General features: G+C 43.4%; 1 protein-coding gene across 2 annotated transcripts in view; it reads right to left on the bottom strand.

The window, feature by feature from the left end:
• Positions 1-17,045, bottom strand: part of Cdh13 (cadherin 13) — a 1,005,873-nt gene that overhangs the window by 533,374 nt on the left and 455,454 nt on the right. For both annotated transcript variants that reach the window (XM_028875721.2, XM_028875722.2), the window contains exon 4: positions 9,856-9,972. In XM_028875721.2, the coding sequence (XP_028731554.1) occupies positions 9,856-9,972 (117 nt within the window). The remainder of the gene's footprint in view (positions 1-9,855; positions 9,973-17,045) is intronic.

The raw sequence follows: 17,045 nt of genomic DNA, 5'->3' as shown, positions 1-17,045 counted from the left end.
GGGTTGTTAATGAGTGCTGAGCTCTGCTTCTCACCTTTGCTTCGCCTCTTGCTTGTATGCTTCCACATTATGCAGGGAAGCTCGCTCCTGCTATCCCATGCTATTCTGAAATCCTTCCAGAGTGCCAGTACATTGCAGGTGTTGACACAAAAATCTTGGCTTGTACAAGAGCTCAGTTAATCCCACGAATAGATCCCGTCTTACACGTCTGTTTCTGCAACTATAAGGCAAGAACATAATGCTGCTTTCTTAGTCAAGTATTGTGAGTCAAGTAAGAAATCACATCAGTGCCCTATGCACACAAAGGTCCCTGGGAAGCTCAATACACCCATATGTGACTATGGGTAGACTGCTGTTGGACAGAGAAGAGTCCTGTGTTCAGGTCTCTGCAATACTCCCCTTTAACTGAGTTATCTTGAGTAGGTTAGTCTATTTCTATTAAACTTCCTCATCTGAGTAATGGGTACAGTGTTGTTTACAGTATTACTGTGGGAACCCAAGAGAAAGCTGTATTTGCTTCATGTCTGACTCTTGTTAGCTATTGCAGATTGTAGTCAAATAAGAAAATGGCTTGGTATCTCTAAGTATCAGGTGATAGCTCAAGCTTTAATGTTTACAAATAACTAAACATAAATGTAATTCGAGGCCAAATGTAGTAAGAGCAAAGTCCAGAGAGTGGATTAAATTGAGAACTGGAAGGCTGAGAAACTTGGGCTTAAAATCCCTCTACTTCCTCAGGCTCGGGCACCTTTATTGGCTGGATGTATATCATGTAGGGCATTTCTGCATATATATGTATTTGGCAGAGAACCAAAATAACTCAATTATATTTTATCATTAATTAAGCTTTGAAGAAGGGGGGTAACACATGCTGATGGTGGGCATAGTGCTTATTAGACTTCAAAAATAAGTTAGAATTGACTCTGTATAGTTGTGAAAGTTCTAAGCATGAAATAAAAATATCCCAAGTATGAATAAACTCAGAATTCTCTCTCTCTGTCTCTCTCTCCCTCTGTCTCTGTCTCTCTGTGTGTCTGTGTGTCTGTGTGTCTGTGTGTCTGTGTGTCTGTGTGTCTGTCTGTCTGTCTCTCTCTCTCTCTCTCTCTCTCTCTCTCTCTCTCTCTCACACACACACACACACACACACACATACACACACCCCAACCACAGAGAACCCATCAAAAATTAAAATTTATTGCAGTCTGCTAAGGGTACTGATATCACCCAACATAATGGCTGACTGCCAATCAATTTAGCTAGTGGCCTCATCGCCACTGTAGAAAATTAAAATTTGTTGAAAATATCCAGACTGGTCATATAATGGTCTGTTAATTCCATTCTAACAACAAACTAGGCTCTAATCACTTTAATTAATCAGCATCTACTGAGTGCTCACCTACTCAGCCATAGCTTTGGAAAATTAAAGGCAAAGGATATCCAGAGGCCTACTGTGGGCTAGGTAGTCTGCCTGGACCATAGCTGATATGTAGTACTTCGTAGGACTACGAGGGAAGAGCAGAAGGAATTCTACAGCTGGTCAAAATGTGCTAAATGTTCATCATAGAGAATACTCAAAGTATAAATGAGATCCCATGAAAATTTCACAAGAGTTACATGTTGGAAATGGGCTGCAGATCAGCTCCACTCCATAAGGGGGACTACAGAAAGAACATAAAGTTTAATCTGGAAGCCACATTTTAAACAAATGCCAGGAAATACATGATACATATATTAATGAAACCCAGCAGTCAAAAGCATTTTGTTCCAGTATGATTAAATATAAAGTTTATTAATGTTCTCCATTCTTTGTGCATGCATGTATGTACATTGGTGTGTGTGCATGTGTGTTTTAAAAATCAGTGTGCACTTTACATTAATAGCATTTTCAATTTTGGTATTTTATTTTGTTATAAAACATATGTGGTCTGGTGCTTAAGAGGTTAGAACACTTGCTGCCCTTATGTAGGACCCGAGTTCAGGTTTTGGCACTTACACTGGACTGCTCACAGTTTCCTGTAACTTCAGCTCTAGGGTATTTGATTTTCTCTTCTGATCTCTGAAGACACCAATACTCATTTGCACATACTCCCACAGAGACAAATATATATACATATAATTTAAACTAAAATCTCCAAACATTTCATTTCCTCAGTTGCACTAGCCATGTCTCTAGTGATGGCTAGCCACCTATGGTTTGCAGCTACTCTCTTGGGCAATGCAGATAGAATACTCAGTGATGTTCCAATGGACTGTAGAACCCTAAACATAGGAACAGGAAGTGAGGGTGAGGGGACGGTGTCTGCGCAGAGGGAAGAGTTCAAAGACATGCAAATAATAAAGGCATATGTATAAACTGAATGAAGAAATAATCCCTGATGTTCATTTCAAGGAGAATTTTTGAGCAATGAGCCTCTGGGCATCTTATAGTTCCTGATTTCTAATTCCTTACTATTCTCCAGCTGGTAGTTAACTTTAAGCCATTGAATAAAACTACTCATTGCTTAACACTGGGGAATTAGGCAGGCAGATAGATAGACAGACAGACAGATAGATAAATAGACAAATCAACAAACAGGTAGCTAGATGATAGATGATAAATGATAAATGATAGACAGATGATGAATAAATGATAGATGAATAGATAGATGGATGGGGAGATAGATGATGGACAGACAGAGGAACATATAGATAGATGTAAAATTCTGGGAAGAGTCCTTTTTGTTTGAGATAAAGAGTGGTGTGAAACAAGAGCTTCCAAGGGTGGAGGACTGACTGTACATTATGTGCAATGAATCAGACAAAAGGATTGAATGAGTTATTTAAGGAGAGAGTAGAGCATGGGGCTGGGAATTCAGATTTAGCTTATGGTTCAGTGTGCTGTGGGATTATCCTTCTGTACACTCTGAATATGTATTACTCTCATTGGTTAATAATAAAACTCTTTGGCTTATAGCAAGGCAGGATAAAGTTAGGTGGGACAATCAAACTGAGGACCGGGATGAAGAAGCGGGGAGTTGGAGAACAACCAGCTGCCCAAGAAGCAAGATGCCAGAGGACCAGTAAAGACACAGGCCATGTGGCAATACATAGATTAATAGAAATGGGTTAATTAAAAAAAAGCTAGTTAATAAAAAGCCTGAGCTGTTGGCTAAGCATTTTATGATTAATATAAGCTTCTGTATGTTTATTTGCCTTTTTTTTTTTTTTAAATTGAGACAAGGTTTCCCTGTGTAATTTTGGTGCCTATCCTGAATCTCGCTCTGTAGACCAGGCTGGCCTCAAACTCACAGAGATCCACATGGCTTTGCCTCCCAAGTGTTGGGATTAAAGGCATGAGCCACCACTGCCTGGCATCTGTTCATTTATTTGGGATCGGGTGGTCAGGATAAAAAACTCTGTCTACAGTTCAGCTCTTGAGGATACAGCTTAGCACCGGTGGATTCTCACAGGAAGGCAAAGGAACAGGAACTGCTAAATTGAGCAAGACAAATTCCATACCAGTGCCAATAGACTCCTAGCTCCTATGTATGTGCATTAAGTGGGTACACAAAGAGGACAGTGAATATGTGTGCGTAGCAAAAGCTCTGATAAACCATATGTCCAGACCTCTGCGAGATACTGTGGGACCGTGGTCAATTCCACTCATGTATGAGTCACACTCACGACACAAGCACAGCAGAGTCCCGTCTGAGTCGTTTCCATGCTTTGGTCTAATGATCTATGTTGATCCCTTGTATGAAGAACACACGGCTCAATGATGTATTTCTTCCTTCCTGGGTTACAGATGTCCTTCCCGATGTCCATTCTACTAATTTATGGGGGTGTAAAAAAGGATTTTCAGTAAAATGTACTACCATTGGCTTTGATGGAAATGGTCTGCGATGAAAGTGGAATCCCTAATAAGCATTTCATAAATGACTTGTCTTTCAAACTCAATATAAAACAGAATAAAATACATCTTGCAAAGACCTCCATGCCTCCGTGCAGATTTAAAGTCTCCTGCTCTCAATCAATTGGGCCTAAGAATTCAAAAGCCTCTAAAGATGCAGTAAAATATTTATCAGCAGAAGTTGGTGGAATTGAGAAATTATTTATGGGGCAAATTCTGAAAGAGTCACACTTGGGAGGGGGAGGGGAGACAGAACATGTTGAGAATACCACATGTTTCTTGGGGGTACACACACACACAACCCCAGCTCCTTCCTTCTTCGAGAATTCAATGGTAAGGAAGGTGGAGGTTGGAGAAAGTGTGTTCAGGACTACCAGGTGTTTTCAGAAATGAGAGGGTTTTTAGGGTAGATTTCACAGGGAAGAGCCGGAAACAAGGAGGAAAACCCATTTTCCAGTGGCCTGGTGTGTTTCTAGTTGTCTTTCCAAAGTATGTGGGTTCATTCTATCCATGTGCTTGGTTAAACAAACAAGTGGATTAGAGGGTCATGGCTATTCAGGATACACTCTTAAGATGGGAAAGGGTTCTCTGGACGACCCACATTCTAGTCATCTGGCAACTCGACATCTCATAATTATTTGGTGGATGGATGAGTTATGTATCATTCAAACTTTGTCTATAGCCTTGGGGATTCCCATGTGACCTTTCTGTGGGCTGACAGTTCTATGTGGCATGGGATCAAACGAGGATACCTTTACATAGGGCCCGTCCACCTCAGCACCTTTCTCCTGGTGATTTTATCCTTCAGTAGAACTAAACGCTTTTCGGAGACTATGGTGCACATTCTAGTTTTCAGAGGGAGGAGTTAAGCTTTGTTCTCCATCACCATCACTAGTTCTAGTTTTCAATATTAGAGTCACAATCTACTAACTAGGTTATAATACGAGCGACCCCTAGCATGGTCACTTAGAAAATCTCCACTTACACTGGTTATCCTGACATAATTATAAGCAAAACCTTTCTCACTTAAAATTGTCCAGATTGGGGCAATAAATGACATTGCCATATTATAGTTTTCCTTAGTTCCAAACAATCATCCACCAGTCTCTTTCTAGGTAATTTCCTCAAGCCTCTTTCCTGTCAATCAGAAGGCACCTGGGGCTAGCCTAGGCCATACATGAATGAATGAATGAATGAATGAGCGTGAAGCTAGCCAGAAACATTCTTCATTGCCTCTTACTTTGCATCAAAGGCAATTTCATTTTTCAGTTGAGGACTCCTCTTGGCTTGGCATGTGTGCCCACGGAGAGAATCTCAACCTAGGTCTTCTACAAAGTGCCTGTGTTCCTTGTCATGATGGGATACTAACATCACAAGTCTCCCAGATGCTTCTTGCAAAGTAACTCTTGCAAAAAAGTCTGCCTTTGCTTTATATCCCCTGAAGGGAGTCATTTTCCTGATTGTGCCTGCTTGTTTTTAATTTATTCATCCCATTCTTTCCTTTGTATCCTCCACCCTAGCTTCATCAGTCCTCCTCACACCTGTCAGGCTTCTCTCTCCAGAGGGGTGGGAGAATACAATGTGTCTTCAGTGACTGCTGGGTATGGGACCAAGGAGGTAGATCTCTGGCTCTGCCTGTCACTGTCCTCCACCTCTGACTTTAGTATTGCACAGCAGACTCCAGTCTAGGATGTTACTATTTGAAGAGGAGATTCAGTGGTGTGGTGGTTGGAATGGGAAGGTTTAGATGGTGCAATCCCACTGGAGGAAGTGTCACCAGGGTTGGGCTTTGAGACCTTCTCCAGCCGCTTCTGCTCCACTCATACTGCTTCATGCTCGCGTTTCAAGATCTGAGCTCTCAACTTCCCACCCCTTCCCATGCTCACTCCCTGCCTGCTGCCACTCTTCCCTGCTCTGTTGGACTCTTCTTAGCCCCCGGGAACTGTAAGCTCAAATAGACTCTTCTCTAAGTTGCTTCTGGTCGTGGTGTTTTATCCCAGCAACAGAAAGTAACAAAACAAGTGGCTATTAAGAAAGATCCTTGTCTCATTTTGGATCCCCCAAAAGTGAAACCTGAGACAAGGCTTCTACTGTGGCCACTTCATTCAGAAGGCAGCCAGGCTACTTCTGGAGAAGTATCAGCACTCACTAGATCATAAACCCAGAGAGGAGACAGGAAATGGTGGGAATCCCCGTCTCAGGAATATCCCACCCCAAAGGAACGGTGAGGGGCTGTGTGTTCTCCAGCACTCCTTGTTTGCCTTGTGCTCTGCCTCGTGTGTGGATGCAAAGCTTTCTAACTTCGGAGGAGAGCCGTTGGCCAGCGAGGTACCCCACAGCACCTACAAATGTGGTGTTCACTGTAAAGGAGGCTCCCTGGGAAAACTCAGGACACTGATGGATTCTGCACCATCACTGGCCTGATGTAAATACTTTGCCTCACAGGTTTTCCCGATCTCTTCTCACCCTCTGTTCTCATCTCATTTCCTGAGTTAACTTGTTTATGCGCCTAGTCTTAGAGGCCCCAGGTAGTTGGCCTTGGTGAGTAAGTACTCATGCCACTCAGGAGGGAAAGTCCCTGAAATTCAACCTAGTTTGTGTCGCGAGTGTATATTGAGTATCAGTTGCGAGGTGCCATGGGAAGACCTGGGGATTTAATAGCAATGGAAACAGACAGGATCCTTGATCTTATAGGATTAGAGATGCATAGAAAATACTAGTACCTATTCATGGTTTGTCTGCCCTTTCCACTTATTGCATTGATTTCTCATGACAAGAATTCCACAGGGATGGTCTTCTAACATGCCAAGTAGGGGAATGGGACTCTGTGAGAGGAAGCAACCAGTCAAAGACACACAGTGAGTTAGCAACTGAGACCAGCTTCATGTCTCCTTGCCTCCTATCTAATATGCACAGGGACCGCTCACACCAATCTGAGCCATCTTCCATGAGATGGGATGCTCTTGCCAATGGGGATTGTGATGACTGACTTGGGTTGTCAACTTGACACACCCGAGAAGAGGGACCCTCAACTGAAGGATCGCCTCCATCAAATTGGCTTGAGGCCATTTTCGTGGGGGTATTTAACTGTTAACTGATTGAGGAGGACTCACCACAAAAGTGGTGCCATCCCTGAGAGGGGTGGCATCCCCAGGCAGGTGGTGTTAGGCCAATGTGAAAAAGAAGTAGCTGAGCAAGCCGGGGGCAGAGAGAGAGTCAGCAGCATCCCTCCGTGGTTTCTGCTTCAAATGTCTGCCCTAACTTCCCTCCCAAAGTTGCTTTTGGTTGGAGTGTTTTATCACAGCACAGAAATCATTCTAGAATAGGTGCTCTCTTTTAAAACAGCATCATAATGAAGTGCTTGGTTATGACATGTGCTGAAAGACAGGCTGTGTAGACAAGCACATCAATGGAAATCTGACATGTAATAAAGGATTTTTACTAAAGTATGAGTGCTGGGATGTAGCTGGAAAGCATATAAGAGCTTGCTGTAAGGGGCACACTGGCTAGCCAGCTCAGCCTCCTTGCTGAATCTAGACCAATGAGAGACCATGTCTCAAAACCACAAAGTAGATGGTGCCTTGTGGAACAACCCAAGGTTCTTCTCTGGACTTTATCCATGCATATGCACCACCCCACACATGCACAAAAGCGCAGCCACACACATGAGAATATAAAGCCACAAATACACACGAAAAATAGGCAGAGAGACTAGACAGTATATACATGTGTGCTGCCTGTCTCTTAACCCATGACTCCTCATGCTTCAGGATGCTGCTAACAAAGCTATCACCCGATGTCAACTCTGGATCCTTCACATCTAGAACCATGAGTTAAACAAACCTCTCTTCTTTACAAAACAGCCTGACTCTGCTATTTCATTACTGCAGGGGAAACAGACTATCACTGGGCTCAAAATCTATTAAAGATGTAGAGATTAGTCCCTTGGCAAGTAGAGCCCTTGACTCTGTGGGAAGGTAGTGTAGGGGTATGTCAGTGGCCGAGGCTATCCAGAGGGACAGGGCTTGTCATAACTCAGCTCTGCCCATTCCAAGTTCCTCTGTTTTCTATGAGTCATAGAAAGTATTTGCTAAAAGAGATACATCTTTGGCACAATAACAGTTTAAAATTAGAAGTATATTGATGGCTTTTAATTTCCAGTAGAAACAGAACTGCTATGGTCTAGGACACCCTCACCTCTTGTGGAGACCATACCTTCCCCTTAGTGGGTCTCAATGCTCCCACTACCATCTTCTATTCTGTTTCCACAGATTATTTCCTACCATGAAGCTGGGGTATTCTTTGACATATACACACTGCCCCGGGAGAGCTTCCGGGGTCAGTCATTGCAGACTGTGACCAAATCCCCACTCCCCTATGGGCCTCCAAGACAGATGACCTCCAACATCTTGCAGAGGTCCTCTGGCCATGCTCTCCCTGGCTCTCTGTGCTATGGTCTCCTGGGTTGTGCTCCTCAGAAACACTCCATCCTCCCCACCTCAGGCTTTTGAACACACATCTCTACCAAGAAACCACGGACCTGGTCTTTCTGTGGATGTCCTTAGTCTTCTGGTTTCCCCTTAGATGTCACATGACAACCTTCTCCCTCTGACCCCTCCAGATTGGACCCTTTGCTCTGTTTCTCAGATCACTGTCTTTCTGTTTCATACAGTCATTGTCAGACCCTGAAATTTTCTTGGTATTTAGTTGCATAAATGTCCCTTCCCCCTCTAGAAGTCAAGTTGGATTCTTTGCTAGTTGTGGCTGTGTTTACCCAGTCCTGATGGGACTGTGGCATAAAACAGGCATTCCATTTTTTACCTGATGAGTAAATTACTAAGGCAATAGATGCCGGCATTGAGATCGCTCATTTAAGTAAGCAGCCATGTTCCAACTCCAGCTTCAACAAGAAATAGAAGCAGCTTCTAATCTGAATTTCTACATAGACATTTCTGTGGGGCCAGGAGGTTGTGTTCCATATATGATGTGTGTTCCACATAATTTACTTGAGGCCACTGTTTTGGATGAGACTATTGTATTAGGTCCAATAGGGCAGAGAAAGACAGAGTAGAGTCACCTGCAGCCAGGTACACATAATCAAGAGTGATTTAAAATGGTTCAGATTTCTGAAAAACAGGATATTCACAGCAACCACTTATGGAGGGTTCAGTGCATCTGAGCCAAGGGGTCAAGGATGGTCCTCTGCTTTATGCCTTAAGGTGAATTACTCTGAAGCAACATATCCATTTAGTCCTTGCTCCTCCTTATCAGGGTAAAGCCAGCCCCTTCCGCCAGCTCAGCAGAATGCCCTTGTAGCTCACAGACAGAAAGTGGCCTGAGTCCTGAATCACCAAAAACAGATAGTCACATCATTAAACTCAATTTGCTGATTTCTTTTTTTTTACTCTTTCTTTTTTGATGCAATGCACCATCAGTACCGTGGTCCATTTAACATAAGCTATTTTCTCCAGGGGACTTGGTTGTTCAGACTCAAGAAGCAGTGTTTCGAATCTAGTTAGTGTGGTTGAGTTCCTGTAATCTGGTTTTGATTCTGGGAAGCTGCCCCAACAGTGAGCTTGGAATGACACATTTGAAAAACAGGATCTCAACAAAAACAAACGTCAACACCCAGCAGTCAACCTGTCACCTGGACATCAGCTCCAAAGACAAAGCAGCTGGTTGTTAACCAATGACATCTTATAATATCACTTCAAAGTTAGTTTTTGTTTACATTTTTTTATTGTAGGTCCCACAATTGTGATAGATGGCTGTCACTTTCCCAGTCTTTTTTCTTCTTTGTAAAAATGATTGCTGAAATTCCTACCTTGAGAAGATCGTTCTGACCTCCTACCATGCAATAATGGAGGCCAGTTCCAGCTAATCACAACCATCACAGCCAGCTTGTCTTGTGCATGCTCATGCCTTAATAGAAACACCCTGTGCCATTTGTCCTTTGTCCCACTTACCTTGCCAACATCTCTGGGGAAGGGCTGTCTCTGGTTCTCCGGGATCAAGATGGGAGACACCACAATGGACCTCTTTTGTCTTGGGACAGGAGATGTCCTTGCAAATTTAAATATATCCTAAAAGAGAAAACAAGATCAGCTGACTAAGGTCGCCCACAGACAGAAAAGGATCAGCCTGCCCTGGGTACTTTGCTTTGTTGTGAAGGACACAGCTGTCTAGATATTGTCAATTTTACTCTATCAAATATCTTTAGAATGACCTAGTGCATACTTAGAATCACATGAAAGTTGACATCATGATTCACAATGATGATTATTAAGCCAGTTAATTCTAACTTTTGAATTATCTACTTAAAATGCCACATTGGGTTTATACACCTTTCATGCTGTATAGACTGGTCTTAATCTGCCAAACAGGTAGAAGTCACCTGGTCAGCAAGCAATTTCTGGACATAAGCATGGCTCCCTTCATGACCAGCTAGAGAAGCAGGAGTAAACAGTAGTGAGTGACAACTTTGTAAACACTTCAGGCCTCATGGAGATGTAGGTGATGGTTTCCATGCCATGAGCAGGAGTGCTTTTTGGAGTGCATTCCCCAGGGAATTGCTCATATTCACTCACTGAAGGCATGCTGTCAGGAGTTCCACATCTAAAAAAATTATTGTAATTAATTCTTCAAGAATTTCATATGATGTATTTTGATCATATTCACCCCAACTCTTCCCAGATGTTCCTTCACCTCCTTAACCCCCAATTTCATGTCCTTTCTTTTTAAAATTCAATATGCCATTGACTCCAATTTGAGAGTTATACCTTTTTAATTAAAGAACTGTGTTCAACAAAGGAGACTGAATCATTATTTCACATCAAGTGCTAATGTCACATTATATTAAAAGAAGAAAACATAAAAATAAACATACTGGAGACCCACAACATTAAACTGGAGCTACAAACTGTTACCTACAGAGAGGCAAGAAAAGGAGAGGGGAGCGGGGTGGGGTGGGGGGAGGGGGGTGGGCAGCACAACCTTGATCTAATTAGAGGGCTGGAGAAAAATGAGTCGCAAACAGAGCACCACTTTTAATATGTAAATCAATCTCATCAAATACCACATGCTAATTAAAAGGATCTTCTGTATCATCAGGAGTAAGCACCTCAGACTTCATGTCATAGTGAGTTCCCATCAAGACAATGTGGTAAATAATAACGTCATGATATCATTAGCCCCTGGTCCATAACAATGTGTGTGTGTGTGTGTGTGTGTATACCTATATTTTATAGTTTTAAGAGAAAATATGCATAGGAAAGTCAAGCAAGAACAAGACCAGCTAAAGTTTTTGAACACCTCCACAAACATTCATACTCTTGATTTTTCTTGGAATAGACTAATGGTCTTGTGGAGAGCCATTGGGCAATATTTGTTTATCAAGAGCCTTGCAAATATCCATAGTTCTTCCCTCTATAATTCCACCCTAGGAATACACCTAGGTGCTAAGCTCAAAGAAAGAAGAAAACTTCACAGAAGAACTTAGTGAGACAGGAAACACAAGATGCAAAAGTAAAAACCAGCCCAGTGTTGAGCAGCAAGGATAAGATTCCTACATGAGCGTAGTGTGGGAAGACCCACACTTCAAGTTCCTCCACAAGATGCTAGAATAGCAATACGGCAATTGTGTGTTGGCCAACATGGAGATACTTAATGTCAGCCCTTATATTTACAGAATCCTTCCAAAAATCCATATCTCTTTTTGACCAATGAAGAAAGTTTGGACAGATTATGTAAAAATTAGCCCCAATTAAATTTGCCTAACTAGCAGAGATAATGAATATCACAAACTATATTTCTAGAGAACATCCTATTGTGTCCATTGTAGATTACATGACTGTGTTATAAAAGAATAATATAAAAATATAAACTAAGGAGTCTTTGTAAAACATGGTTGATTTACTAAAATGGTATTTCTGAGCTGAGAAAATGAAGCTATAATCAGAGCACTTCACAGACCAGAATAATTGTTGCAAACCTATCAAAATCTTTTTCTTTGTCATAAGTTAGTTTTCCAAGATTCCAAGAGAAGATGTAAGCTGTTATTCAATGGGGCAGATATTCAGTTCTGTAAACAGCATTTTGGAATTGGAGCAGGCAGCAGCGTGAATGCCTTTCATATCACTGCCCCATGTACTTGAAACTGCAAGACTGATGCTAGATGGACCCAGGTCCTGTGGAAGAGCAAGCAGTGCTCTTAACCTCTGAGCATTTCTCCAGCCCCATTTACAAAAGCGGTTCAATTGGAAAAGCATTTCCCTTGCAAGCACAGAGACCTCAATTTGACCTCCAGAATACACTTTAAAATGTTGGACCAAGTGGTGTGCACTTGGAATCCCATCACTGGGAGTGAAGACAGGAGGATAACTGAGACTCTCTAGTTGGGAGATCCTGTCTCAGAGGAGTTGGGCAGCATTCATGAAGATGACACTCAAGGTTGTTCTGTGGCCTTCACATGCACATGCACACACATGTGCACATACATAAAACACACACACACACACACACACACACACACACACACACACACGCATAAGAATGATGGTTGTTTTCTAGGAAGACAATAGTTTCCACAGGCAGGCAAAGACAGAACACTGGATTCTTTCTCTTTCATCTCTCCCCTCTTTCTTCCCTCCCCCTGTGGTGTGTGTGAGTGTGTGTGTGTGTGTGTGTGTGTGTGTGTGTGTGTGTGTTTATGAATGATAGTGGAAAGAACTAGCAAAGAGGATGAAACCAATCAATAGGAAACTCAGCCAACCAAACAAAACAATGCACGATAACCCTAACACAACTGAGTTGAAAACAAACAAGCAAACAAATAAGCTGGCAAGAAGGAAGAGAAAAGCCAGGAGACCAGGGAAGAGAGAATGGATTCTATTATATAAAACACATATATAGCATCTCCAAAGAGGCTCTTGCTTTACTGGGGGACAGCAAAAGAGTAGAACATATGTAAAATATATGATACATCCAAATCTCATTTACAGTTAAGAAAACCAACAACTTCAAGTGCCGCCCATGAGTGAATGTGTAGGACAGCCCTGTGTGGAGATTTAAGGCGCCATGCATATGTAACGGCTTGGTGATTCAGAACTGTAATACAGCCACAGAGACCTCCGTTCATTACGACAGCGTGTGTGTAAATGTGTCCAAAGCTATGAAAAAGCACCCTGTGTCCTCAGCAACAAACTTTCCATTGTTTGTGATGAAGGGCTCACTTGTGTCTGCAATCCTGCTGAGGGCCATGGTGTTGTTCTGGGTGTCCCTGAGCCCTGGGCCTGCTCCTGGTGTCCCATTCTTCTCAGCATGCCAGTCATTAAAGACACAGTGCCTCTCACCTCTCCCAGCTCCCGAGATGTGGAGTGACAGGCACAGTAGTTTCAACCCAGATGTGAAATGCTGGAGCAAAGAAACAGAAGACTCTGGGCCTTGGGAAACAGACTCTGAAGGTTCCTTAGAGGCCCCTGGAGAGAGCAAATGAGCAGGGCAGTCTTCTTCCTTCTGTTCCTAGACACCTTGGCCTTCATGTCAGGTTCCTAGGCTCATGGCTCTGCCTCTGTCTCTGCCAGTTATGGGTCTGTCTAATTGTGCATTTGTCACCAAAGAACCTCAGTGTTCATGGGCAGAAACGTCTGGGATGGGATCTGTGCTAATGCATGTGTTTGTCCAGGTTCTCTGATGCCAGGTGCTTCTGCCACCCCTTGCTTGTCCTGGAGATCATCTTGTCACAAGAGGACATAGAATTTTCTTTAAAGGTGGGGTGAGATGATGTTGGCTGGTGCGGCCCTGGGATGGCATGAAGTCAAGCAACGATTGGAAACTAAGGCATTCACATTTTTCAAGGGCTCTTTGGACCCAACAGGAGTAAATGGGTAGAAGGCTTTTCAGAGCCTCCAATGCGCGTGCTTCCTAGAAACAATGGCTAGTGACACCAGAAACAGCATTTCCAGTAGGGAAAGCCATTGATAAGATACTTTGGTAACGTAACTGTCGATATGAAATTGGGTCAGGGGAGGGTCAGGGATGGATATGGGTGAGAGGATCATGGCCAAAGTACATCATATACTCATGTAACAACAGCCCTATGAAACCCAATACCATATACGATGAATAGACCACAAGTGAAGCGAAAGAATGGAAACTGAAAATATCCAGTGACTTTAGGTAGGACAATATCCTGCTGAAATGATTTAAATATTTGCTTAGTGACCCCCTCAGAAGTGACAGTTGTGGATCTGACACATTTTGCTACATTTTAGCCTGCTAGACATGTGAGGTATCACTCACTATGGGTGACATCATCGAGTGGTAGTGGTGGGAGCTGGGAGACCCCAGTGAGATCCTTTTCCTGAGAGACCTGGTCTAGAAGAACACTTCCTGGTCTCCACTTTGGCCTCATTAGTCTTGTCCAGGCATTCTTAGATCATTATTTGGGAAGTTAATCATTTATCTATTTAGATGATCTTAATTACAGAAGGAAATATTTACTTCAATTCCCTGTATTCCTTTTATTTTAGTGTAGTAAATTAATCTACCACAATATTAAAAAAGAAATGAATGCATAAGTAAACACTCTTATATGTGTGGGTGAATAACCAAGCACCCTAGTATGGAGCACTGAGGAAGGACATTCCCAAGGTCCTAGGGCTATGATGTTTGACTTTGGTATATATATTTAGGATGGAAAAGAAGTTGCTGAGACGAAAATAGTCAATGATGTAAAGAAGTTATAAGTTTCCCTGTGAGTGTTGGGGATTTGAGTTGGGAATTTGAGAGGCAACTCAAAAAAGTCTTTTAAAAACACAACCTGTTCCTTATTAACACTGTGTAAGCACATAGGCATGACCAAGAACGAAGTTCCCAGAACCAGGGAGGCAGGGCAGGCCCAGGAGGCGTGGTTCTTGATGCTGCTGCTGACCTCAGCAGGTGCTGTCCCTCCTGGACTCTGCCCTCTTCTGCGTGGCCAATTCCATCTGTCCTTCCACTCTCCACTCTCGTCTCCAACATCAGTTCAGGATTTTTCCTCTGGAAAAAGGGATGCAAGGAAGGGGCCTGGTTTCAGGCCTGGGGCTAAACAGAAGAAGGCACAGAGACAGAAGGAAACCACAGGCCAGCATTGGTGGAGCTGGGAAGCAGAGAGACCAAGTGCCTGAGAAGTTCTGAAGAGGATGGAGAAGGAGATGTCAGGCCCATCCAGCACAGCAGGCAGTTCTGTGGACCCCAGGAGAAGCCTCTGCAAGGCCTGGGGGGTGGGGTGTGAACCCTGAAGTCCACCCCCACCTAAACAATCTCTGTTCCCTGACACTCATTCCACCAAGCCCAGCGGCGTGTACTAAAAGTTGGTCTTAAAAATTAAAATGCAGGGAGCACAGCAACAGGCCCTTGATGTTTTCTCGAAACTGCCGACTTCTCCACATCTGAGCTTCCAGTTAAAAAATAATCCAATGGCTCTGGCTTTGGATAAAAATTTGCCAAACAACATGCCTAAGACACAATTGCCTCTGAAATATTTCATGAAGCAGGAAAATAGCAACCCAATCAGGCCCTGCTCGTTCCACTGGAGGTAAAAATGTTTTAAGCATATTTAGATTCCTTAGTCAGAAGTCCATTCAACCACGTGCAATGGTGATGGGGATATAATGGAAAGAATTTTCTTCAATCTACTCTGGCATTGATGAAATATTCATGCTAAATAGCTACTTCTGAGCACCTGGAGGGATCTGCTAGTGTTTTACAAATGGGCTTGTTTTCCTAATACACACAGAGCCCCTTGCCTCCACAGCTGAATTAATCTGAGTCTGCGTTCTAGGTGCAAGAATGTAAGCTCTGGGAATACTGCTTTCCACATCTGCCAGAGTTCAGAACAGAGAAATGGGCTGTAAGGAAGCCCCTCTTAGGAAACCCTGCTGCTTGATGTCTATGAATAAAGCAGCAGTGTAAGGAGGAAGAGTTTGTTTGGTTTATGGGTTCAGGTTCCAGTCCCTCATTGAGGGGAAGTCAAGGCAGGAACTCAAGCAGCTAATCAGGTCACATCCACAGTCAAGAGCAGAGAGAATGGTCAGCTGGCTTCCCTCACTCTGTGCAGTCCAGGACCCAGCCCATGAAACAGTGGGTGTGTTTTCCCACTTCAGTTAACAATCAAGACTGTTATCCATGGAGAATAGTAGAGACATACCCATAGACCCACTGATTTGGACAATCCCCACACTGAGATGACCTTCTCTGGTGAGCCTACTTTGTGACAAGTTGACATTTAAGACCAACCATTACACCCACCCCCAAAAGAACAATCCGTTGACATTCAAGTGTGTATGTACAGAGTGTTGGCCGTGAGTTCTCTCCAAAATGGTCACACAGAGCTACCCACTGGTCCCTCAGGCCCTATACATCCTCAAAAGAATTGGGGGAAACATCTGTTCTAGCTCAGTCACCCACACTCCCCTTCTTTGTCTCCAGTTCAGGTTCGAGACTGGTTTAGGGATGTTTTCTAATCACTTCTGGACAATGCAGACATTTTCTTTAAACTTTAATAAATAGTATGTGTTGGTAAATGCTCTCTGATAGTGCACAGCAAGCCTGCCCCATCTCTTCATATTCCAAAGGCTCAGGGTGACTTCAGGGAAGAAGCAGTCCTACCTTTTACCCATCGCCTGATGCTTTTGTCATTGGAGTGGAGAGGACACCAGCTCCCTTCTCCCTGGCAACCCAGTCACCTCATTAGCTGGCGGGAGACCTTGCTGGCTGCCAGTGTGGGCAGTGCAGCTGGCTACTCTGCAATGAAGCGCGGCATCACAGGTGCTAGCTCAAGGAGACATTTTGAGAACAGTGAAGGAGCTGGGCTATTCTGGAGCCGACTCAGAGGCAGTGGTCAGCTTTATCAACAGCGCAAGCAGGTGGTTCTGTCCTCTGCGCTCCTCCAGAGCCATGTGTCTCTTTCTCAGACCTAAGAATATATTTTAAAAGCATTTTTATTTATCTGTGTGGGCACTTGCCTCATGCATACACGTGGAGGCCAGGGGCCAACCTCCATAGTTCTCATTTCACTACGAGGGCCCTAGGGTTTAGATTCAGTCTTGGAGGGAAGCGTCTTTAACCACTGAGCCCCCTGACCAACAGGACCTCATTGAAGGAAAGGTAGTCCTTT

This window comes from Peromyscus leucopus, chromosome 5 (genome assembly GCF_004664715.2).
Source record: "Peromyscus leucopus breed LL Stock chromosome 5, UCI_PerLeu_2.1, whole genome shotgun sequence".
NCBI classification, from domain to species: Eukaryota; Metazoa; Chordata; class Mammalia; order Rodentia; family Cricetidae; genus Peromyscus; species Peromyscus leucopus.
Note: the sequence above shows the minus strand (reverse complement) of the source record. Positions and strands in the feature narration are given on the sequence as shown.